At 45.8% G+C, this 24,407-nt stretch overlaps 5 protein-coding genes across 7 annotated transcripts; 2 read left to right on the forward strand and 3 right to left on the reverse strand.

Annotated features, from left to right (window-relative positions):
- Positions 1-1,899: 1,899 nt before the first annotated feature.
- Positions 1,900-6,503, reverse strand: LOC112894449 (aromatic aminotransferase ISS1). Of its 2 annotated transcripts, XM_025962171.1 has the most exons (11): positions 6,390-6,503; positions 6,246-6,310; positions 6,007-6,123; positions 5,865-5,912; positions 5,332-5,460; positions 4,613-4,672; positions 4,291-4,447; positions 4,018-4,124; positions 3,884-3,942; positions 2,833-2,941; positions 2,235-2,687 (listed from the first exon to the last, which is right to left on the reverse strand). In XM_025962171.1, exons 3-11 carry the CDS (start codon positions 6,067-6,069, stop codon positions 2,235-2,237), a joined length of 1,185 nt encoding a protein of 394 aa, XP_025817956.1. In that variant the 5' UTR covers positions 6,070-6,123; positions 6,246-6,310; positions 6,390-6,503. The 2 variants fall into 2 exon arrangements, with proteins under 2 accessions (XP_025817957.1, XP_025817956.1); XM_025962172.1 differs by lacking the exon at positions 6,390-6,503 and having other exon boundaries at positions 1,900-2,687; positions 6,246-6,381.
- A 2,608-nt stretch (positions 6,504-9,111) lies between these two features.
- On the forward strand, positions 9,112-12,751 carry LOC112895461 (tudor domain-containing protein 3). Of its 2 annotated transcripts, XM_025963414.1 has the most exons (7): positions 9,112-9,458; positions 9,891-10,058; positions 10,756-11,002; positions 11,682-11,828; positions 11,916-12,187; positions 12,283-12,510; positions 12,609-12,751. In XM_025963414.1, the coding sequence occupies exons 1-6, from the start codon at positions 9,180-9,182 to the stop codon at positions 12,463-12,465; spliced, it is 1,296 nt and encodes a 431-aa protein (XP_025819199.1). In that variant the 5' UTR covers positions 9,112-9,179; the 3' UTR covers positions 12,466-12,510; positions 12,609-12,751. The 2 variants fall into 2 exon arrangements, with proteins under 2 accessions (XP_025819199.1, XP_025819198.1); XM_025963413.1 differs by having other exon boundaries at positions 12,283-12,681.
- A 141-nt stretch (positions 12,752-12,892) lies between these two features.
- On the forward strand, positions 12,893-15,504 carry LOC112895462 (protein PGR-like). The gene is made up of 5 exons (XM_025963415.1): positions 12,893-13,219; positions 13,302-13,415; positions 14,420-14,642; positions 14,728-14,976; positions 15,078-15,504. The coding sequence occupies exons 1-5, from the start codon at positions 13,059-13,061 to the stop codon at positions 15,207-15,209; spliced, it is 879 nt and encodes a 292-aa protein (XP_025819200.1). The 5' UTR covers positions 12,893-13,058; the 3' UTR covers positions 15,210-15,504.
- Positions 15,505-16,075: 571 nt separating this feature from the next.
- Positions 16,076-19,327, reverse strand: LOC112895367 (serine/threonine protein phosphatase 2A 57 kDa regulatory subunit B' kappa isoform-like). The gene is made up of 2 exons (XM_025963320.1): positions 17,754-19,327; positions 16,076-16,705 (listed from the first exon to the last, which is right to left on the reverse strand). Exons 1-2 carry the CDS (start codon positions 18,858-18,860, stop codon positions 16,325-16,327), a joined length of 1,488 nt encoding a protein of 495 aa, XP_025819105.1. The 5' UTR covers positions 18,861-19,327; the 3' UTR covers positions 16,076-16,324.
- Positions 19,328-21,053: 1,726 nt separating this feature from the next.
- Positions 21,054-23,790, reverse strand: LOC112894945 (auxin-responsive protein IAA1-like). The gene is made up of 5 exons (XM_025962798.1): positions 23,478-23,790; positions 23,123-23,337; positions 22,899-23,013; positions 21,558-21,619; positions 21,054-21,461 (listed from the first exon to the last, which is right to left on the reverse strand). The coding sequence occupies exons 1-5, from the start codon at positions 23,702-23,704 to the stop codon at positions 21,442-21,444; spliced, it is 639 nt and encodes a 212-aa protein (XP_025818583.1). The 5' UTR covers positions 23,705-23,790; the 3' UTR covers positions 21,054-21,441.
- Positions 23,791-24,407: the final 617 nt, after the last annotated feature.

A 24,407-nucleotide genomic window follows, 5' to 3' on the forward strand; every position in this document is an offset into this window, starting at 1 on the left:
ATTGATCCCGTATCCACTTTACCACGGGCGCCCGTTGCCGCGTGCCTGCGAGGTTGGCAGTTATGGCGCCCGAAGCTAGCGTGCGTCATGAGATGAATGAGATGATATCTCCGGGACCATATCGACGGCGACGATCGGTCGCTGCTGCACGCTCACATGGACTCTGGCCACCCACCGCTGCTGCGGCCGCGGCCTGTAGACTCGATCGGGGAAGAAGAGATTGGCAGAGCACGAGTGTGTACTGTGAGCAGGCAGTCCTGGCCGCGAGCGTCAATGCCGTGCTGGATGTGGCCAGATCAACAGATCCTGTTTCTGAAGATGGACCTCTCCCGTGTTCGACTGTTCGTGGCTTCGTGCCGGTGAGCCACTGTTTGATCCGATCCATCTACGGATTTACCCGAGATGATTGGCAACGATTTTCGCTTTAGGGAAACCAGGAAGGGGAGTCCAACTCCCGGCCCCAGCAGTAACTGTCGGCGACATTGGTTGTTGTTGCTTCCTCAGCCACTTGCACTCCTGTTTCACCCTAGAAACTGAAACTGTTTCTGTTTGTTTAACGGGGGGAAGAGTGAAACCTGACAGTGTCAGGAGTTGATTTTAGTCATCAATTGTAGATCTTTTTAAGCAAAAGTCGTTAGCTGGGGGCTTGACTAGCCTGATGGTACTTCGGTTTGGTGCCGGGGCGTTTGACCTTGCTGCACCTGCATGCCCCATTGCCGCTGCAGCAGCAGTGCAGTACCCTGCACCGGCCATCCATAAAACTCTGCCCAGGAATTGGAGTTGCGTCCTGGGTGCCATGAGTCCATGACAGGACGCCTAACCAAGAAAGCCCCCGGCTTGATCACGCATTTACACGAGCATACAGCACTGCTCCATGATTCAGGGACTTGAATAGTGCTCGGCATTGAATCGCAGCCCTAGTGCTGCACCTGCTTTCTCCGGCAGCCATTCACTCCCCACTCGCCACTCAGCCGAACGCACTGGGCCGTCCTCACGTGGCACGCTAACGGAACGGGACGGGACAGTCCGTTCCTCCCCAAGAAATGAACGCCGTTTTCCTTGACGACCTGTTCATCCGTTCTGCCACTGATACTAGCTGCGATTTGTCTTCACTCACGGCTTGCAAAAATGATGCTCAATTCGTTTTAAAAAAATGATGCTCAATTCCTTACCTGCTGCATCCTGGTTTGCTTGAGCATTTCGTGCTGCTTTTTTTTTCTAAACCTTTTTCTGTTCTCGCACTACGTTTCGTTCAGTGCGTCGTCGATGCAGGAGTCGTTTTCGCGTGTACTTGGCCACGTTTGGGAGGCCATTGATGCGCCGCTTCTGCACTTGGCACATCCCTCTCAAGCTTCTCTCATCTGTCGCTTTTAATTTCTCCGTCTTTTTCTCTGAACAGAAACGAAAGGGGTGAGACAAAAACAAAATGGTTTTATGGGAAGCCGATCGCGTATCGCTGTGGCCGGTGTACGATGAAAGGGACCCGGTCCGGTTGGAGGAGGACGGGAGAAATGTCACCAGAGAGGGGCAATGAAATGGCCAGAGATACTGTTCGAAACTCTGATGCCATGCCTCGCCGGTCGCCATCATGAGAGAAAACTGGAGTTACAACCACTGAGTAGACTTCAATCTCTCTGTGTTTCAGGAACTGCATGCAATTTGCGTCACATTTTGTTTGGACTGAAATTTGCAGGGCATGTGATGGTGATTCAGCAGGCTGAAGCTGACGTTAGTATTGGTGTCCTGAACATTCAGATTCAGGTTCAGCATCACATGGTCAGCAAATATTTAGCCAAACGCTGCAAATAGCTATACATAAGAAAAGCAGCTGCTTTGAGTTTTCAAGCATGACGAAAACCGCAAGCTAGGCCAAACAAATTACCAACGAACAGCTCATCAGAGGGAAGCATGTCAAGAACAGCTCATAACTCTTATAGTCTTGTACTTAGGTTTGTGTACAATTGCTGTCATCAGTAAAATGTAAAACTGGAAGTCAAACAGCAACAAGTACTCAATGGTGATATGCTATTTATAACATAGGTTACTCTGCAGGCTGGATGCCTTTTATTCTGTCCCAGTTCTCGTTCCACCAATTGCCCTTGTGAACAACATTGTATTCTTGAAAATAGGTCCTTTTCTTCTCTCGGATTAATCCCAGACGAATTTTTATACCATTGGAAAATCGGAGTCCTGTAAAACTTGAATGTTAAGCTTTTACTTACACCAATGGGCGGTTACTGTACCATTCCATCCGCCACCAGCTCCTGCAAGCCGCGCCTCAGCCTCTCTGCAGCAAGCCTGGTATCTTCCTCCTTGAGCCCACCAAAGGAGACGCGGATGTATCCAGGACCTCCACTGGCGCTCCCGGGGATCACAGCGACCCCGTGCTTGTTTGCGAGCCACCTGACAACTTCAAAATCATCCGAGCAGTTGTCCGGTAGCTTTGCCCAGAGGTAAATGGCGCCCTCCCCACCCTTGACATTGTCCTCGCCAAGCGGAGACAGCGCCTCCACGAGCAGCTCTCGGTTTCTCACCAAGTCTTTCACCCTTTCTTTGATCCACGCAGGTCCAGCCTCAAGTGAGTAGAGTGCCAGACGCTGCCCGATGATGGAAGCGCAGATAGGTATGTTATCTTGCACTTTGAGAAGCTGATCATGGAAGCCATCAGCTTCATTTGGAAATGCAATCTGCAGTAGACAGCTCATGCATGACTAGCTGGCACAATGGCAATTAACAGCAGCGAACTAAGCCTTTTAGTCGTGAGCAGGTTGGGCTAGGCATCATGATAGTAAACAATAAGAAAAATATAAAGGGTGAATATGATGCACTCACGTATCCCACACGCCACCCCATCATTCCATAAGCCTTCGAGAATGAGAAGAGGTTGACAATATGATTATCTTCTAAGCAATAGTGCTCCATTCCATCATACATAAAGTATCTACAAAACACCCACAAATATCGAACGAAAAATGATCTCAAGGTCAAGTCATACAAAGCGCAAAGAATCAGGATCACAACTGAATAACAATAGAAAACAGAATTAATTTAGAGGGAGTAAAAGATAAGCCACTTTCTGTGTTTCATCAAGTCAGACTTGGTTGGACTCCGTTCTTTATGCTATCTTTTCAAATGCAAATGGTCACACACAGCTGCAAGACACAAACTTATTTTAAAAACAGATATGTTTATGTAGTTTTTTCTCGACTATAGGTTTATGTAGCTAAGAGGTGAAATTCCTTCATTAATTATTAGTCCCTTACACTGGGCCTCAACTCCTTAATCCCCAAGTTTTTCAAGTGCCTCTTTCAGCCAAACATAAACCATGCGTGAAAACAGTAACAGCGTTCGGAGGCTTATTTTTACACCAACGAGAACGAGTTGAGAGCCTAAAAGGTTCTTCAAAAGGCTTAGAAGCTGGACTGAGTTTGAACAAAATAGGATTTATCACAACCCAACCAAAAAAAAAGAGCTCTGACACAACACTGAATGTTATAGCTTCACTTCTCTTAGAGCTTCTTCAGCATGATCTTTGCACAAAGACTTCACCAATACAATGACTACTTAATTTGATAAGCATTTGTGTGTGATCATTGGTGAATGGCATTTTGCATATTGATTCTGGTTTCCTTCTGACAATAGCTAAAAAGTCTGAATTGGGGGACACAGAAGATGTATTAAAGAACTCCTCTGTATAAGCTATTAAGATGGATGTCATCTGGACACAAATTCAAGAGTAGGAAGCAGAGTTGGAATGAGTTATATGATCTGTCCTTTTGACTACAACTATAATTCAAGGTTTTTTTCCAATCTCTCATAATACATACCACAAAAGGTTATAGAATTGCTTGTAAAAAAAGTATCACTATCAGTATTAACTTACTCATAGGTATTGTCAACAACAAGCCATGCACCAGCATTTTTGCAAAGATCTGAAATTCTCTGGAATGACAATGCAATGTTAGGAAATACTCGATAGTTATTACTAAAACACAAGTGTTTGTGGAGAGAGATGACCTCAAGCATAGGCCTGGGAATAAAAGCTCCTGAGGGATTCCCCGGATTCACAACAGTAACAAGTTTAGGGATAGGGCCATTTTCTTTCAGAACCTTCTCCAACCAATCTGCATTTTTAGACATAATGGTAATGTAAGCTTCCAGACTTAAATATTAGCAATTATATCCAATACATAATTTCTTATACTAAATGCATTGGTATTGCATTTCAAAAGCATATTCCTCTCATCAGCTAAAAGATAACACGGACTTACAAGAGGATAGTTATCTTACCAACATCAGGATGAAGTGTCTTGGGGTCGCAAGCACCAACTAATATGTCAGTAACACCTGTCATCTGGAATGACATGTAGGCGTTGAAATAATATGGTGCAAACATGACAACGGAATCACCAGCATCACAAAGAGTGAGGACCAAGTTCACAAAAGCCTGAAAATATAGGTGTAAGAAAAGACCTGGTTGGGCAGGAAAGGAGGAATGGGTCCAAAGAATTAATGAACAGAAACAAATTGGGGAACATAACCTGACAACTTTACAAGGCAAAATAAGTGGCACACAAAACATATAGCAATGTAGATGAAACATGAGTTTTACCTGATTTGCACCAGCAGTGACCATAACTGATGACTTGGTAAGCTTATTCTCTCTGCGTAGCTGCAAAAGATACAGTAAACATCAGAAAAGATATGCAACATGAAGGAATGAAGTCAAGGTGCAGGTTAACATAACACAGTATGAGTTTTACTACATGGTGCTCCTACGAGTTATAAACATCTTAGCACAAGAGGTGATGAAACAGTGGAATAAATTCTGAAGATAACTGTGTGCCATGGAATAATTAGGCTAATAGTATTACAGAGAGTACCCAAATGATCTCATGATTTTTTTATTGTTACTCAGCAAAATTGCAGAGACAATTTGCAGTTCCTTGCATCATGATTTTTCCTTCCAAATTTCCAGAAGTCACGCAAATGAATCTTGTTCTCATTTCTGGGTTGATAAATAAAGAGTTTTGCAAACTCGTTGCCTTTTCAGAAAAATTAGATGCTTCCGGGGAACATAACTCTGAGAACAGAAAGACTTTTCAGAACCTTCTCTTTGGAAAAAAAAAATAATTTCTGAAACACTCAGCAGTCACTTGTGATTGCCATTTGCCAATGCAACCCTTGGCGTTGGGATCACATATTTCAATTAAATTTTGCTTTCAATGTCGTGGGCTAGAAACCAGGATCTTGAGTCTCGAATGTTAATTGCAGTGCAGTGAGACTTATGGGGGGGAATATATTGTATATCCCATGATGAAAAGAATTTACCTTTTCGAGAAGTGCTTCACGAAGTTCAGGAAGTCCATCATCAGAACCATATCTACTGACTGCTGGTTCCCTGATGATTTTTTCAATCTTATTCATAGCTGACTCAGGAGGTTGCCAGTAAACAACTCCCTGCATTCAAGATTTACAAAGGTTAAAAACAGAAACTAATTTCTAGGACATGCTTGTCACTAATTAGATTGCATACACTTGGCCAAAAAAAGGAGAGGATTACATACAAATGTGTCCCACTTTGGCAACATAAGAACCATTTTCAGGAATAGCAAGTAAAAAATGTATTATGTGTTCCATGAAACATAGGAAACGATCTTTACCCAACTACAAACGACTTGAACAACTGACATAAATAATATGGGGAGCGAATTGCTATACAGGTGATCGCTTCCCATGCCTCCATTTGACTTCCATTTCTTAAGCAATGCAAACACCCCCACGTGCTTGTGCCATTAACCTTGCATCTCCCTCACAACGCATCAATTCATTGCACAGCCAAATCAAGAGCTACGATCAGATACCTGGGCAAGCGACATCACGTCCGTGGCCCCTCGAAGCAGTTCTTGTATCTGAAAAAGGGACGTCATCGGGAAGAAGTCAGCACAGAAGACCAAGAAACTCGGAATCAAAGGCGATTTCGACGAGGCAGGAGAAATTCATCACCTTCACCATGACCGGCGCGTCCGTCTCCACCGCCCTCCTAGCCAGCTTCGCGAAGCTACCCATGCTTCCTCCTCTCCTCTCCCCTGCACCCCCCCTTCCAAGTAGAAAAGCCAAGAACTGGAGATTGTGGGGGAGAAAGGCTGGAGTCAGAGATCCAAGGAAACCAACCAAGGAACAGCAGCGACTCCAAGGAGCCGTGGAAGAAGATGGGGGTTAAAGAATTCCCCCGAGACAACAACCTTTGGGGTCACCCGCTGATCCCGAGCTCGCTCACCAACTCCCCACCCCTCTGGTCCCAAGTCTCCTGCCCCAACCAGGCAACATCTAAACAAAGACACATCAAGACAGAAAAAAAACTGAAAGATTCGAGGGGGGTTTCTTACTTCTTTTTCGGTTTCCTATCACTCTTTTAATCTTGTCTGTCTCTTTCTCTGATCTTTTGGCTTACGTTGCGGGAGTGGTGGGGGTGCCGTGGATAATAATCCAAGCTCAACTGCGCCCTGCGTGCGTTTCAGGGTAAGAAGGGTCAAGAAAGGTGGGAGCTTTACGGTAAAAAGGGGACAAAAAGATTGCATTTAAATTTTCTAAATGCAGTGGTGTGTGTCATCAGTCCACAGGGAAATCGCCAGAATGTCGCGACCAAGTGATGGGGAGAAGATTCCGTGAAATTCAGCAGACTTGGACAAAAGGATTAAGGAAGTGTTTGTTTGTTTGAGGCTTATTTTAAGCTACGTAAATATTTCGTGCTAATTTAAAAGATTAAATATAAACTAATTATAAAACTAATTGCATAAGTCTAGATTTATTCACGAGATGAATCTATTAAATCTAATTAATTTATAATGTTAGAATCATATGGATTAATCACAGGCTAATTAGGCTTAATAGATTCATCTCGCGAATAAGCATAGATTTTGAAATTTATTTTATTATTATTATATATTTAATAATATCCGATGTGATAGGGTTTAAAATAAACCCTAGGAGAATGAAACACCCTTAAGGTGAGGATTATGATAGTTACTAGTATATTTCCTATCAGTTATTTCTAGAATTAAAATGGTATGGACCTACAAGAACAAGACAAAAGGAGGTGTTTGGTTCCATTTAGTTCTTATCATATCGAATTTTCGGATGCTAATTTAAAGGACTAAATATAAGATAATTATAAAACTAATTACATAGATGAAGGCTAACTCGCGAAATAAATCTATTAAATCTAATTAATCCATCATTAGCATATATTTATTATAGCATCATATTGTCAAATTATAGACTAATTAGGTTCAATAGATTCATCTCGCAAATTAGTCTCTATCTGTGCAATTAGTTTTATAATTAGTCTATATTTAATACTCCTAATTATATAATCAAATATTTAATGTAACAGGAACTTTACCCTCAAAATGATGCATATATTGGGTATCACCGTGGATTTATATTTGGTGCATCTAGGAAAAACTAGATGGACTCATGTTTGAATTGGAGGGGTAGACGGTATAAACAATAACATGTGATGGATAAAAATCGAATTGTTTTTGTTGCGGAATTCAGTGCAGGAGCTAGAATCCCATGGGTGGATGAGGACAAGTTTGCTCCGTACTCTGCTCGTTAGGGCCAGACAAACCTTAACAAACCTGTAGCACACTTGTCTTCATCCGTGCTCACACTGTCCCCTGTGAGAGAGAAGCACAAATCTGATCAGGATCTCACGGTCCCCTGCACACAGCGTTTGTAATTTCAGAAAGGAAAACTAGCGTTTGTACGGCGGCGACAAATCTTTATTTTTCAAGTTCAGAAAACAAACAATCTTCAGAGAAGATTTTGAAAAACTCTGGAGCAGATTTACCACCAACCCAGGTGCGCAAGCTGCAAGCAAGAGAAGGGGACGACGGCGTGGAGCCGTGGAGATGAGTGACAAGACTGACAGAGAGGCAGATAATGCTCGGACCTATGCTTAGCGGAGAGCTGGAGCCTCCATTACTTTGGATCGCGATGGCGACGCAACCCAGCAGCGCGACACCCAGGCCTGGCACCGCGGATGCCGCCGGTTCGGCTCGATCTGCTCGGCGCCCTTCGAGTTCGAGGACGACGAGGAGGTTTTGTGCCGATCGGCGAGCGCTGGCACGCGGCCCTTTTCTTGCTGGCGCGTCGCGCGCCATGGGCGTGCATGAGCTGCGTTGCCACGGAGGAGTCGTGAACCATGGCGTCGACTTACGACGAGCCTAAAGCCGCGGGCCATGGTTCGGCTGCGTTGGACATCGTCGCCGGTCGTGCTGCCAATTGCTCCCAAGATACACCAGTGTCAATGTCTTCCCACCGCCGGACCTGCCAATTGTATCAGGTTGCATGTATATTACTTCCTGCATACTATAGATTTTGCTATGTAACTAAATATAATATATACCTAGATGCATAGTAAAATCTATGCACCTAGAAAGTCAAAACAACTAATAATTTGGAATCGAGGAAGTACTGTGCACCGAATCCAACCTAACTTCCCAACGGTAAGATGCAGGCGGTTACTAATGCAAATCGCACCCAGCTACTGTCACAAGAATCCCCAATCTGAAATTGCAATTTTCAGCACAAAAATGCGTTCAGCCCAATCATCGAACATGGTGGGTGATGGTGTCAAAAAACTTCAGCCTATCGTCTCTTTGCTAGCTAAATTTTAACAGCTACCACCATCAACCATCAACTATCACTTTGCATATCTTACATTGACTTCATCTTTGTATGAAAAACTTTGTGCCTCCATATCTTCATTCTTCACACTAACTTGATCTTTGGTATGAAAAACTTTGTGGCTCCATATCTTCACATTGACTTCATCTTTAGTATGAAAAACTTTGTAGCTCCATCTATATTAGCGGAAATGAGACGGACTCAACTAAGCGCGTACCCGGTACGGGAAATAAAATCGCATCGGGGCTGAGGGAGCGAGTGCAACAAAAATATGGGGTGGAATACAAAATCAAAGCGAGATTTGGTCCTTTTCAAATTTTGCCTTGGTAAAAACAATCAACAAACAACACTTCCGTTTTCTTGTTGCTATCACAGATTCGTAAAAACCCGCCTTCAATGCGCGTTGGCAATAGCCAAACTTCCGTAAAGCCGTAACGCAGAAGCCGGCCTCTCTGACCTCGCCGCCGGAGAACACACCGACTGCGATGGCGGCGGCGGCGGAAGCACCGACCGCATCAGCCTCTTCCGCGGAGAGCAGGCTCCTGCAGTCCCTCGCGGACCGGGGGTGGCGCTTCCGCGACCCCACCGACGAGGCCATCCAGGCCCTGCTCCTCGCCTCCCCCGCGCCGTCGCCGGAGGCCATGGAGGCAGAGCTCGTTGACATGGACTTGAGGACGTTCGGCGGCAAGTCCCTACCGGACCGTGCCACCACCGCCGCCACGGCGAAGCGGCTCTCGTACCTCCACGGCCCCATCGTCCTGCAGGTACTGTCAGAAATCTCAAGGCCACCAAGTCCCAAGCTTCTACACCCGCTAAGAATTTGTATCCAATGCGGGGGGAAAATGCCTTAGGTACTACTTAATCCGTGGCTCGATTCGGATGGAGGGTGGACATTGCATATTTGCATTTGTGAGTTATTACGGGTGCAACGGGGCAGTGGATGTAGTCAATAAGAGGGGAAAGAGCATTGGAAATGCCCGTTCTCTGAACCAAGCTTGGGCGAAACATTGATGTGTGTTTCAGACGATGAAACAAATGATAATCGCGTTTGTTCAGCTTCAGCACTTGTGATTTGAGTGTGCATTCTCATGTTATTGTGGGAGACAACTGTTTTTTCGTATGTTTATGATGTTTTTGGTTGTTTTAATCCTGTCGTTATTCCTAACTATTTCGATGAAACTGTTGTTTCGATACAGGTAGTCTCTATAAGAGATATATATCACAGCAGCATTGATGCCTCCTTCAAGAACCCTCAGCAGCGTCGTCTTCTGCGCTTTGGTCTCACTGATGGGAAATGTGAAGCTGTTGCCATAGAGTTTTCTCATATCCCATTCATCACTGAAGAGATAGCTCCAGGTACCAAGGTCAGTTGACTGTGTTCTGCTTCTGCCTCTAATTCTTGTTGTGGAGTGGCGCATTTTGTGCCCATTATGTGTACAGAGTTTAAGCTTGCCTGCCTGTCTGGGTCCGAAATTTCTAGTTCAATCCTGAATATCTATGCCATCGGAACCAGAGATCAGAATTTAGCTTAACAGTACTTGAATGAGCTCTGAGCATGTTCAACATGGATAAGAGAACAGGAATGTTCAGGTAGCTCTTATTGTTATGCTATTCCATCTGTCAGCATGAAAACTACCTTTGGAAAGATAATGTAGGCACGCTAATATTTCTATTTAAGAATGGTGTAAGAACACTTATTTGAGATGATGTATATATTGTGATGTGGCACTGAGATGGGGTTGGGAGATAACATTCTTTGTTCCCATTGGCTGTCTGCACTGTCTGAATTTCCTTATGTTTTTTGACTAAACATGCTATTACAGATTTTATAGAAAGCATATAGAGGTTCATACAGACTACTGTTGTACATTATGGTTCTCTCTTCTCTGTGATCATTTGAAGCTGAACTGGCATGTGGTACCTGTCTGAACTGAATATTTGCACTTCCTCAATGCTACACTAGTTGAGCTGTTGTGCGATACTGCAGCTTACATGCTTTTGCAGTTTATTGAAAAATAGCATTTTGACATGCATTTTTCCTCCTTTCTTGCCACTTTATAGATTCGCCTTGAGAATAAGATTCCGATCAATAATGGCATATTGTGCTTAAGTGCAAAAAATGTGAGTGTCATTGGGGGGACTGTCCAATCACTGTATGAAGAATGGCAGATGAACCAGAAATACTCCGGCTTATCTCGTCCATCCTTGAGGTTGTCTCAAAGTGATGATGGAGCTGGACCTCCACCATTTGAGAAGTTAGATATTGAAGCACATCCCGGCAGGACAACCAAAGTTCAAGCATATCCTGGTAACCATTCATACCCTATTTTGTTGTTTCCCCTCATGCTGTTCACTGAAGAGCTGGAAGTTGTAGAGTTGCTTACTTTCAGTAAAATACAGCAGCAGCAGCAGCAGCAGCAGCAGCAACACCAAAAACGACAACAAAGTCTTTTAGTCCCAACTCCCAAGCCAGTTGGGGTAGGCTAGAGATGAAAACCAACACGAGGCACCAGCAAAAAGGAAAAAACTCATGAAAAATATCATTCAGTAAAATACACACAGCACTGGAAGTCAATAAAAATTTGCATGGTTCGGGTGGTAATCCACATGGATGGCATATTGATGTTCAGGATTATTCCTTCATTAAAAGGTGTTATAACGTATGGTATAGTATTACATTTGTCGCTAGAAATATATACATGATTTTGTTGAAATTTAATAGGAAGTCACTGTCAAGTCCTGTAAATCTGAATAAGCACCATTAGTTGGATAGCAGACTGGTTCTGTCATTTCTGAAAAACATGGCTAACTGAGCCTTCTCAGGTTCTCACATGCTTGCAAGATGCACACTTGTATAGACACACACTTGTTTTGTATACCTACATTATTCTCACCTGTTAGCTGTTACACGCAATTATTGCATGTTTGCAAAATTTTAAGGCTTTGTGATGTGTTTGTGACTTGTGAGCTGTCTTCCTTTCATAAAGCTAGGAAGTTGGCAGTTACTCATGACCATGCGCCAGTTAATTCTGGTGGCAAACCAATGAATGAGGTTTCAAACGATGTGAACAAAGACACACCAAAAAGCAAGGTTGAATCTAAGCAAATTACTCAAGATAGCAGACCAAAAGAAGGTCAGCCTCCAAAACATATATTTCATATCAATTTACTCAGCATAAATTTTCAAGGGCAGCTAGAACTTATTTCCTTGCAACATGCAGTCAGCGAAACTGTTCCTGTTCAAAACCAAGCTGCTGCACAGAAGCTACTGCAGAAAATGTCGCAGGCTGTGCCTGAAGACAGGCGTGGTCGGGGTCATAGATTCAAGGGCAAAGGTAGGGAAGAAGATGCTCGGGTTTTTACCCTTGATGAATGGGAGAAGAAGAAGGCCATTGGTTCAAAGTCCACTGCAGAAAGTTATTTGCAAGACACTAGCCGAGATGAGGAGTTGGCAAGGCAACTGCAGGAACAACTAGACCTAGAAGATATGCATGTTAGTTCGATCCCCTATTATGATCATGTGTTTTCCCAGGCTTCTGATAACACTACCGTCAAATGTTGATTTCAATGTAAATATGATGTTTTCAGGGTGGGGCAGATGTTTTCCATGGTGGGGCGGAGAGTTCGGATGCTGAACGTTTACGGATGAGCATGTTCAGCTTCAATGGCCCTGATGAAGCAGGTGGTGGTAGAAGAGATTTTGGAGGATGGGGACGGGGCAGGGGAAGGGGCAGAGGCCGAGGCCGGGGCTGGGGCAGGGGAAGATTTTAGTCCAATAACAGAATTGTAGGTTTGTTGTGTGTAGGGGTAACAGAGGTATGATGATGTTTTCAAATCATGTTCTCATCTTCTCTAGCCTTATGGGTCATCAACAATCTGTACACACTTCCCTGGAAATTTTGTTCTATTCTTAGATGCAGGGAATAGATACATGGTTGGAGAACGAATTCAAGTCCAAATTTTCCATGATACTTGATCTTCTGTTTATTTGATGGCTACTAGTGCATCCACCGGACCTGTTGCTGTATGCTTTGGATATTGTGTTCCCTCTTCATTCTGGTATTTTGCTTGCGAAAATGCAAGTCAATGCTTTGTGGGCTTAGCAGTTACAGGAACATGGGGCAGAAACTGCAACTCTGAACAAATGCAAGGGGTTCCGTGCAAAAGTTGCCAAACATAATAACGACTTCTTAAACCTGAAGAAATCTCAGAGCAGCAGCCGAGAAATACAGAGCAGCAAGCCATCGGGCACCTCGCGACGATCGCTCTTCCAAATCCTCGAGATCAAACGATCTCGCAAGCATTAAGACTGCCAATTTGCTTCGTTGGTATTGGTTGGATCTCAGGGCGACGAGGTCGCCGCAATGGGTCAAGGCGGCGACGGCGGCATCTGGATCCGCGCGGCGGTGGCGGTGGCGGCGGGAGGCGCCATCGCGGCTCGCGCGGTCCGGCGCAAGTCCGTTGACTTCAGCGCCGTGTTCGTCGGAGTCCCTGCCATGGTGGCTCATACCGTCGCCGGGTACAGGTTAGAGAGGCGCCCCTCTTCGTTTCCAGCGGAAGGGCTTGCCCGTGAATTCGTGACGAGATCTGGAGTTTGTGCCTCGCAGGTTCGCTGGGCTGCTGCTGGTGTTCTTCTTCACGTCGTCGCGGGTGACGAGGGTCGGCGAGGCGAGGAAGCGTGCTCTCGATCCCGAGTTTAAGGAGGGCGGGCAGCGTAACTGGTGAGTTAAAGTGCTGCCTTCTGTTGTTCTTACCTCTCTGCCAAGACCCACTTTACAACCAAGAGTTATATGGAATGATGTTAACTGAGGGAGGGCATGGTTTCAGACTTTCAGTGTTGGGGTATAATGGTGTGGTATTTTTTTTTTAAAAAAAATAAGGCATGAAAACTGAATGTTAAGTCCCTTGATTCTATATGTTCGGTGGATGATGTTATAAAATGAGGAACAAGGAGGTTCTGCGAATGAGGAATGATAAATAATTTTGATTGTCTACATTATTAGCTCTGTAGAAGCTTCAGATTTTCGGTTTTTTAGTGGTTTAGTAGGATAATGAGTTAATTTGGTGGAATAGTTTATCTCTGAGTAGGTTTTCTGCAAGTATAGAGAAGCCTTTCCCGCTTTCCTACAGTGATTCTGTAGTTTTGTGGCCCAAAGGAGAAATCAAGGGCTTGATATGCTTTTGAGCCTAAGTCTTGAAATGACTAGATGACCTAACTTTTCGTAAGGACGACTGCCATGGATGTGAAAGTTCGTGGTGAATTAGATTGCCTTTCTTCTGTTAAGAACTCATCATGTCTACTGTCTGATAGACATTTTGAATACCTTACTCTTTCTGTAAACTGATGTAAATTGATATTTCTTGCCACGGAGCGTGCCTACTTTCTTCAGCTCAGGAGCTATGTCATTGATTATTATATTATGTTTAGTCTTACTCAAAGTGTTGCTGCTTTCTAGAATACAAGAAAAGTACAAAAACAACGAACAGTTTCTTATCTTGATGTAATATTATCCACCACCCACATCTATCCAATTTTTCAGATTTAATGAGTCAAACAAAAACTCTTGATCTGGATGCAAATGGTGTGCAACCAATGTGGCTGTATTTTTGTGTTTTCTAATTTTGAAAATGTTGACATCGCCATTGCTGAGATGGATATATTTGGATTTCAGAAAGTTCCCTTCTAAATCTTTCTAATGCAGGTGCACCCCACTCTTATTGGCAGGAAGCAAGTTTTGTCAAATAGCGGCATTGCAAGTATCTTGGTTGTTTTGATAGCATCAGTTACTGGAGGGACAGATAGGTGTCTGGATTCAAAAGAGTCGACTCTTGTAACTGCTCTTATCGGTGGTGTTATAGGACATTATGCTTGCTGCAATGGTGATACATGGTCTTCTGAGCTTGGCATTCTTAGCAAAGCTGAGCCACGAATTATCACAACATTCAAGGTATGCTTTAGGCTTTTCTGCAATCGCGCAATTAACTCGCAACCATATAATTTCATTGTTTGCTTTCAACGTTAAATTTGATCAGAGAGTGCAAAAAGGTACCAATGGTGGTGTAACCATAGATGGACTTCTCGCAGCAGCAGCAGCTGGATTCTCGATTGGGCTTGCGTTTGTGCTGATAGGATTCTTAACCACACAGTGTGCTTCTGATATATTCTGGAGGCAGCTGCTAGTTATACCCTTGGCTACAGCTGCTGGCCTATGTGGAAGCCTGATTGATTCAATCTTGGGCGCAACGGTTCAGTACAGTGGGTTCTGCAGTGTTCGTAAAAAGGTATTTCATCCTCGACTATTTGAAATCTGCAAATGTCTACACATTCATCCTCTGATTCATAAGCTGATTATTTCTCTGCTGTGTATGTTTGCTTTGCTTAGGTGGTGGGAGTAGATGGTCCAACCGTAACGAGGATTTCAGGAATGAACATACTGGATAACAATGGGGTCAATGTAGTTTCTGTAACCTTGACAACTGTTCTTACCGCAGTGGCTTGCAGATACATCTTCTGAGGTCTAGCTACGGAGAGTAATGGTAGGACCACATTACTGAAGACATAGAAAACCGATTGATGAATTAGAACAGCAAAATGTGTAGCAGTGCCATTAATCAGTTTGATACATGTAAAAGTAGACACTATTGCTGTTTTAGCATCAAGTATTTTCAACATTGGATGGGATCTTAGATCTTTCGAATAGAGAAAAAAAACACTTGAAGCTATCCCTTAAAGTTAGTTCCCTGTAACATATTTATTTATGCCCTCGCAAGAGAAAACAAACATAATTATTTTGTTATCATCTTCGTTAATTTACGAAATATAATGTATTAGCTGTGATTAGCGCTATCTGAAAGGACCGTGCTATTAGTTAATCTTTTCTGGCAGTATATGGTATACACATGCGTGAACTGTTTTCTCAAGAGACGCCGTGGCATGCAAACATCTGGTGAGAACTGGTCCAGGATTCAGACGATATAGCCATACAAAGAGACACACACAATATACAGGGCAGTATTTCATTTCTTCTCTCGTTGTAGACACAATGTATCCCATATAGCTAAAGTAGCAATGTATGTTTTGAAGGCTCTCCAGCTCCACATCTGGATCCAAATAATTCCTAGAATATTAGGTAGGAATTAGGCCAGCTCTTGGTTTAGTGGAAGACACTGAGGTCATGCAAACAGGATCCTGCTTATAATAGAAAAAAATCGCTAGCAATTAGCAAGTAGTAGATAACCTAAAGGACAACATTTTAAAGAGACGTTTATATATCAGCTAGCTTCAGCTGCTCTTGTTTCCTTTCGACCTGACCACCATGAAAAAAACAGCAAAAAGGAAGGCTGCAAACTTGTCGTCCTCTCATGCAATGCACGCTGTCCAGACAACACAGAACGCATTCTGATATAATTTGAATCAGACAAGATTTAGACAAGAAACACCCCATTCCAAGAATACGCCATGCAAAAATCAAAATGTCCCTTGGTCCTCAAACCATCTATTAATTACAGACTTTGACAGAGGGGGCGAATACAAAAGGTAACAAAATGCCTTTGTGCACCCCCAGTGAAGCAAGCAACTTCATCTAATTTAGCTACCAATGGTGAAAATGGAATGCAGTTGGTTCCAACCTCATGTCACAGTTGGGGCTACCAGACGGGCTGATGAAGGAGGTGGCGGAAAGCTCACGTCAGTGGCGATCACCGGCTGGTGGTACCCATGCGCGGCGCTCCGCTCCAGCTGCTCCCACATGAGCCTCCGCCGCTCCTCGGTTGCGGCTCGCTTCTCTTCTTCCTCTTCGAAATTGTTCTGACAAGTTAGGAGCAACCTCTCGTCCATGTCATGGAACATTTTCCGCACGTTCATTGTTACATTGAGGACCGATTGGTTCCAGTGACAACGGGTGTTCCGCTCCAGAGCTGGATATATTATCGGCAGGATCACTTGACGATTTTGGGAGATCATATCGAACAGGTGCTCGTTGTTCCATAGGAACAAAGCTCTCTCAGCAACCTACAAAAAACATGCCAAAGAAAGCAGCAGTGCTTGAGTTTCAAAGGCTAAGTTCGTTATGCAACACTGCAATATGTATGTATCGTAGAACATGCAAGTGACATGAACAAAGCGGACAGTAGTGTCCCACCGGTCATAATCCTACATTTATGTTTTTTTTTAATCAACAGTGAGACAGATGTATACAATATGCTATGCATATAAGAAAATAGGAGTCAGTGCGACCAATCCACATTAGTGCACAAAATCAGTAGACAGCTCAAATGGAAAAATCACAATTCTACCTTATTGATTGTCAAGCTCCACAAAGTGCAAATGCCAACAAGGCAACAACTTCTACTTATTAAGGAATCAGAGCATTTGCATTCATAACATGACTGGAGTATATAAAATAGCAGCAGACTTTGATGATCGCCAGTTCGCCACACATCAACACCCCCAATGATTCCTCTTCACCTGCCTTTGGACCAAGGATTTGATCTTCTGTGGCCTAGACTTCTAGAGTACAGTGAGACCAATATAAGGCGTAACTAGAGAATTATAGGTCATTTTCCAATCCTATGTTAAAAAACAAATGGCCTGAAGCCTCACAGGGCTAGAAAGTGACCACCAACTGCACCTGAGCCAATAACATAAGAGCGTGGTCTCACTTTAGCCAACAAGAAAAGATTTTAGCCACTGATGAAATTCTTGTAATTAATTAGCAAGCACTATGTCATAAAGGCGCAGGGGACCATGTAAAGGAACACTAATAAATCAGAAAAGTAACGGGAAAAGGAAAGGAGTCAAACAGATTCTTGGATTAACATAAGCAAAAGATTCAGCTGGAAAACAACTTTGCAACTACTACTTGATAATAAAGAAGATTTGCTCAAAACCTTTAATTAGAGGAACTAACATTACACAAGCATATATTTCCTATTGGTATTTGTTACTATGCCAATTGTTATAAGCAGAAGAGCATGGCAGAATACACAGAGAAGACACAATTCAAGTGAAAACATTAACCAAGGATTACTTTAATTACTGATTTCAGAAAGAAATTCACCTGAAAATGAGAGCTATTCAGGCAACTCGCTATCCTCCGGAATAAGGGAACCATGCACTTCTGAAATTCAGCCATATCAGTCAACTCCAGCACCTCCTCCAACTCGCCCAAGAACATCATTTCCTTCTGACTGTTCGTAACTGGCCAATACTTCAACAGGCCTCTAATCACAGTCCCGGCAAGCTTCGGTTCCTTCTCAATAAATTGTGTGATGCAATACGTCAGCTGCGGCAGATAAACTCCCACTGATTTCGGCTTATGAAGCGGAATCAATGCTTTCCATAAGAACAACTTATGTTCCTCCTTCAATGGCTTTGCAAACCCACTTATTACACTGCCAAAGACCTCCAACAGCTCAGCGATCCCATTGTGATGATCAGTCTCGAACACAAACCTATAAAAGATATTGCTCACAGCCTTACGGATGAATGGGCGGTTTCCCATGAACTTGCCATAAATCCTATGCAATATCGTCTTCAAGCAGTCCCTCTCTCTCGGGTCGTCGGAATCAAACAGATCGAGCAGCTTCGAGACGAAAGAACTATCCACATACTTCCTAGCTACCTTGGCATCGACAAGCGACGAGGTCACAAAACGAAGGAGAAACTCATACACGACTTGGAGGTGGTACCAGGACGGATCGAAGAACGGCTCGTCCTCCTCGGTCTCTGAAGCCGTGGTGCCCGACCGGACCTTGGGCGGGAAGACCCTGAAGAGGTTGGCGGCGAACATGCGCACGCACGCCGCAATCATCGTCTCCGTGAGGGGCTCCTCGGCGGCGCCAATGCAGTCGACCAGGGACATGAGCATCTGCCGCTTGCGCTCCTTCTCCGGCGAGTCCTTGCCCCGGTCGGAGAAGTCGTACACCGCGCAGCAAATGTTCACCTTCTGGATGAAGGCCTCCTCCCTGGACCTCACCTCGGCCCCGGCTCCCGCCAAGGGGGACGGAGGCGAGGCGCTGGGCTTCCCCGCGGCCCCATTCTCCCGCGAAGACGGCAGCGCCGGCGGGGTCTTCGCAAGCAGCGAGCCCGCGCCACCGCCACCGCCACCGCCAGAGCTGGATTTCATCGCCTTCCACGAGAGCTTGCCAATAAATTGCTTCCACATGGCGGCGAGATCCGGAGGCACCAACACCACATCCAACCTCCCCAATTAAACAACCATTCCGACAAGCGCAGCCTCCTCTCGACAACTCGGCGGCGCGAATCACGGGACCGTAAAAGACCGCGCTTTGGCGACGGCAGCGAGCGGCCGATCCTCCAGCAACAACCGAAAGAGATCGCAGGGGCGAGCTGCAGCCGCCGGCACAGATCGACCACCACCCTCCGGATAAGGGGACGACACGCCGCGCGAATTAACCGGAGCCTGGAGCGCGAGCGACGGCGGGGCGGAGGCCTGGCAGGGATCCGGCAATGGCGGGCTCAGCGCCAGATCCGGGGGCGGGAGGCGGCCATGGATGGGATCTCGGGGGGAGGGAAAGGGGCGTGGAGAGGTGGGGGAAATTTTGGCGTTTTGAGGAGGGGGTGGTGGCAGGGCAGGGCAGCCGCTGGAGGCGAGGCGAGGCGAGGCGAGGAGAGGTGAGAGGACACTGCGAGAGAGCGAGCTGCCTGGGCAGTGGAGCGACGCAAGGACGATGGGTGGATCGCCCGCTCGGCACGCGCGGGCCGTCGGATCGGGCGGTGGAGCTGCCCCGACCGTCGGATCCGTGGGCGGTTGTTTTCGCCCCCTTTTTTTTTATGGTTGCTTTCTTTGTTTAGCTCTAGAAAGGCATACGGGTATGAACTGCATGATGGTGATTGGATAATGGGGGATCGGTTGTAACGGTCGGAGAAATATCATTCAGTTGTTTCCTTTGGTGCCTGGAGTTGTTTAATTGGTTAACTTCTTTTATGATTTGCCATTTTCTGCTTTGTAGTCTATCTTTGATCCTCAGTTCATATAAATCTATACAGGTGTGGCTCAAGGATCGTTAAATGTTGAAAGATAAAACAAATCAGTGTTATGTGATCTTCGATGGATACGAATAGGGATGCAATTCAATTATTCAACTGTTCAGAAGATATTACTTACTGTAACGATCTTTTTCATGTATTTAGTTGGGTTTTTCTAACAAGTGAGTGATGAGTCGTTGTTCATCCGATCCAAAAGCTAATGATGCCTTCGTTTGACATCCCAACACCTAATCATTTCGTTTCAGTCTCAAACTGTGGTTTCAGTAGCCATGAAGTCCGAACTTTTGCTCACCCCAAGACCTCAGAACGTTGATCATGCTCATGAAACCCATGGTGCCATAGAGTAGTCTTCTACCACAACCTGATGGATCTGCTCATGCTTTCAACTGAAGCCTAGCTCGTTAATCTTAGCTTACCAAGGCTCCATTCTTATGTCACTTTCCCAGAACAAATCTTTCAGAAAAGGGAAGAAGACCGAGAAATTGACATGGCAGGTGACAAGCCCTACGATGACCTGACACGGATAAGGCGGTCGTTCTCACTCTGAAAAGGGAAGCGCCACCAGCCTGATCCGTCGCCGCGACACCACCTCATTCAGCGGCGACGAGACCACGCCGGTCACAAGCCCCGGCCAAACTCTCGCCAAAGCTGCCGCCGCGCGTCGCCGTCGCCATCCTCCACCCATGTTCCGCGCACCATGCGCCCATCAGGATTCAGGGGCCCGCTCGGCGAGATCACGGCGCCGATCAATCATCCTGGGCTCCGGAGCGCCCAGAACGGGCGCCTCTCGCAGCCCCACCGCACCCGCGGAAAAAAGGAAAGAAAAGGACCCTTCATTTGATCGTGTCGGCTCCGGTTCAGGCTTCAGAGAGATGCTGGAAGAACATGGGGGAGAGATCATGGTCCTCGACGGAAGCATTGGTTTACCCTGGGAGAGGAAAACTGATCTCAGCCGGTCAATGGCACATGGTCAGGTAGCCAGCACATCAGCGATCTCTGCGTGTTTACTACTGGAGCATGAATTCATTTTCAATGACTGTTTCATTTGGCATCAGCGTGGCATTGTTTTTTCTCTTAAAAAAATCAACCATTGACTACCATTCACTACGGAAGTTCAGAATGACTATTCATTTCAGACCTTCCAGAACCCATGGGAGCAACCTACTGCACATGAACGATGGTGAAACATCAGTCGTCTGAAATCTGAATCTCAACCCGGCTGATACCTTCAGACCTTCCAGGACCCAGCTCGTCATTTAATACCCAGAATCAACGTGCCATTGAGAAATCAGAATATGTCAGCAACAGAACAAGCTGATGACGTCTCAAAGGACTGATAACCATGAACTTCAAACAAAACCATAGCTCAGCACAATAAGATGTATATATGACAGCAATGCCATCAGCCTCACACCTGTAGTGAGTACCACACAATATAACCACCTAACATCAAAACGGAAAGCAGGCGACAAGCGTCGAAAAACATGAGTTCTGTGTGTCTGGTCTTATTCATCGAGAGACAAACTGTAGGCGTGTGTATTTCAAGCTTCGGATCTATATGTAGAAACTACAGACAAGTAATGCAACTACAACCTTTTCTCAGCTCAATAGCATAAGGGGACCAAAAGCGGGGTGGGCGACAACTGTACACATTTCTATCTCACGTGAAGATCCTCAGGAGAGCAAGGTTCCATCTTTCCTTCAAGACGTCCACGCGAATCGAGCGTGAGCGTGCTTCATCGGGCAGCTCTTGGTGCTGTGAGTTACACAAAAGAAAAGGAATGAATCAAAATGGTTGTGAGCGTGAGCTGACAATTGTAGCACTGGAAGAAAAGCTTCAGAAAAAATGTACCTAAGTTAACAGCCTCTGAACTTTTCATCAGACGAAGGCGCTGGCAGGTTTCCACAAACATCCTGCATAAGCATTAGTTAGAAACTTGATAAATTGAAGTCTAATGGGAACAATCTACTATGAACTTGCAGCTCCCTATGAAGAACTATTCTAGTTCATTGCAGTATGCCAAGAAAGAAGATGCAGAACAAAATAACACTGACCAAACCATCTCAAAGCTCAAGTTAATATATTTCCTAGAAGGATCAAGAAGCAATTTGCTCCATAGCAGAGCCCATACGTCTGTGAACAATGTGCAATCCAGTAGTGGAGAACAAAACAAGAAAGAAAACCTTATCCAAAGTAGTCCCACTGATAAAGTCAATCTTTTCATACATAGGCCACAAGAATTGCTCTGTTGTGGAGCAAACAATACACCAGAGTTGATTAATCTCCTAAAAGCTAGAAACAACAATAGCCACACATATGGTACAAGAAACCTCAAAGAAAAAACAAAGAAATTATTGCGATTGATCCACGTAATAGATGTTTCTGGATGATATATAAGATCAAAATATCATGAAGGCACAAGAGGTGTGCATAACTAGATTCAATTTCCCCTGTTGGCTATCTAAGTTAAAACTTGACCAAAAGGAGGGGCAAGCCTTTGTGATCAGTATGATGATATGATCACATCAAACTACAAGGTGGCAAGGAAATGTCAAAGCTTGTCTACAAATAGCAAAAACAAAGGGGTGTGCTCTTAAGTCTCCTTCCATGAGACACCCTCTACTCCCAACAACACTATAGATCAGTACATGCACAATCAGAGAAGCAAGTCCTCCTTAATTGCAGTTATGCTACACGCATGTATTGCTAACAACCAAGGGTACCTATGATGAATCTGACTTAAAAACAAAGCAACACTGTAAGAAAAAAGTAAAAAAATAAAAAAATCATGAAAAGCACAATTTGGTCTTTCTTCAATTAAATTAATCACTTCGTATGGATGGGGAAGATGAAGCAATTTCAGTGCCAATCCAAGGCAATTGGGCCAAATCCCTTACCCATCACTATTTACCAAAACAACCCCTTAGGATTTGTTTCCTTCCTACCCAATTTCAATTCATACCAATCATGTTGATTGCAAAACTACTTGGCGCAATCTAATTCCAACAAAAAGCAGTTCATTGCAGGACTCTGAAGAAACTCTCAAACCAAAGCCACCGCGATAATTTGGTGATCAGTTCAAGATCCTAATCATTAATCATAAGCTAGGAACTACAGTATTCTCGAGCACGAACTGCAGTGGTAATAATCGACGAATTAGGGGAAGTAGGAGAACGGTTTGAAGGAGCTCACTTCCAGGGGACGTCGCCAACGAGCATCCAGTCGCCGTCCTTGTCCTCGTACGTGGGCACGTACTCCGTCCCGTTCACCGCGTCCACCAGCTTCCTCTCGTCGTCGGCGAACTTCCCTGCGCGCCGTCCAGGCAAACCACCCTCGTCAGCTGGAACGCTCAACCAAACAGAGCAAAGTGCTGCTGCGGTAACCAGAAGCGCGCGAGGCAGAGGGGTGGTACTCACGGATGGTGAAGTGGGAGAAGAACTTGTCCTGGAGCGCGCGGAGGAGCTGGTCGTATCCGGCGTAGGCCTCGAGGTCCACCTTCCGCAGGTAGGGCGCGCCGTCGACGGCCACCTTGACGAACTTGGCGGCCTGCTTGGCCTTGCTGGAGCCCGCGACGTCGGCGAGCGCGTTCTTGCGGTACGACCTCACCGGCGGCCACCCCACCACCCGCGCCCTGGCCACCAAAAGAGAGGCAGAGGCAGAGGCAAGCAAGCAACAATCAGGCTCACGCCAACCTCGCGCCAAATGAACCACCTTCCTGGGGGGCCAAAAAAGGTAGGCGGCCTAAGATTATCAGGGGAAAGGAGGCCGTACTTGGGCGCCGGGGGAGCATCTGAGGACGCGGCGGCGAGCGGGGAGGAGCGGTCGGCATCGGCGTCGGAGGAGGCGCGCTTGCGGTCGGGGTCGGGGAAGGCGGAGGAGGACGAGGACGAGGACGCGGAGCCCGGGAGGCGCAGGGTGAGCGTGAGCGCGGTGTCCTCGAAGTCGAGGCCCGAGGCGGCGGAGGACTCGGTGGAGCTCCGCTCCGTCTCCACCGACATGGCCGGCGGCGAGGGTGGGGCTGCCGTTCCGCGTGCGGGCGAGAGAGACGGGAGGGGGTGAGGAGGAAGGGAAAGCGGAGACGGTTTGGTTATAGTGGGTGGGCCGGGGTCGCTGGCCATGTTGCGCGGAGTTTTGCGCATGAGCCCCTACCTTTGCACCAATTCGTACAAAGCTCCGTCTGCACTCCGCTTTAACGTCGGTGAAGGAGCTGTGCGAATACGGAACCGACCGAGGGTGCGAAGCGCAAGAGAGGAGGGGCGTCGAGCGAGCGAGGCTCGAGAGTTCCCAAAAGTGGAATAAACTAGGGAAATCGCGGGAGAGCACTCCGCGCGCGTGTGGCCCCACCGGTGGGCCCCTGCTGCCGGTTGGGCGCCCTGCAGCGGCCCCGGAATCGGCAAGCGGGCCCCCACGCCGGCCCGGCCGTCGGATCCCCGACCGACGGCGGCGGCCAGCCCAACCACCCAGGGCGGCATCACGGCACGCCGAAAGAGACGCACACGCCCGCACTTTCCCCGGTCGTCGGGTGTTGACAATGGATACATCCAGTACGGACAACAAGCCCGAGCCCGTTTCATAAAATTCTAGCACACGATTTCTCTTTCTTTTTTTCCTCAATAAAAAGAATTTTTGTTTCCCTCTGTTTTTTTCTTTTGAAATAGAGAGCGCACGGATTTGAAACGCGTGGAGAGGATTTGGGCACGA

The sequence above is a fragment of the Panicum hallii genome, chromosome 5, assembly GCF_002211085.1.
Source record: "Panicum hallii strain FIL2 chromosome 5, PHallii_v3.1, whole genome shotgun sequence".
Taxonomy (NCBI): Eukaryota; Viridiplantae; Streptophyta; class Magnoliopsida; order Poales; family Poaceae; genus Panicum; species Panicum hallii.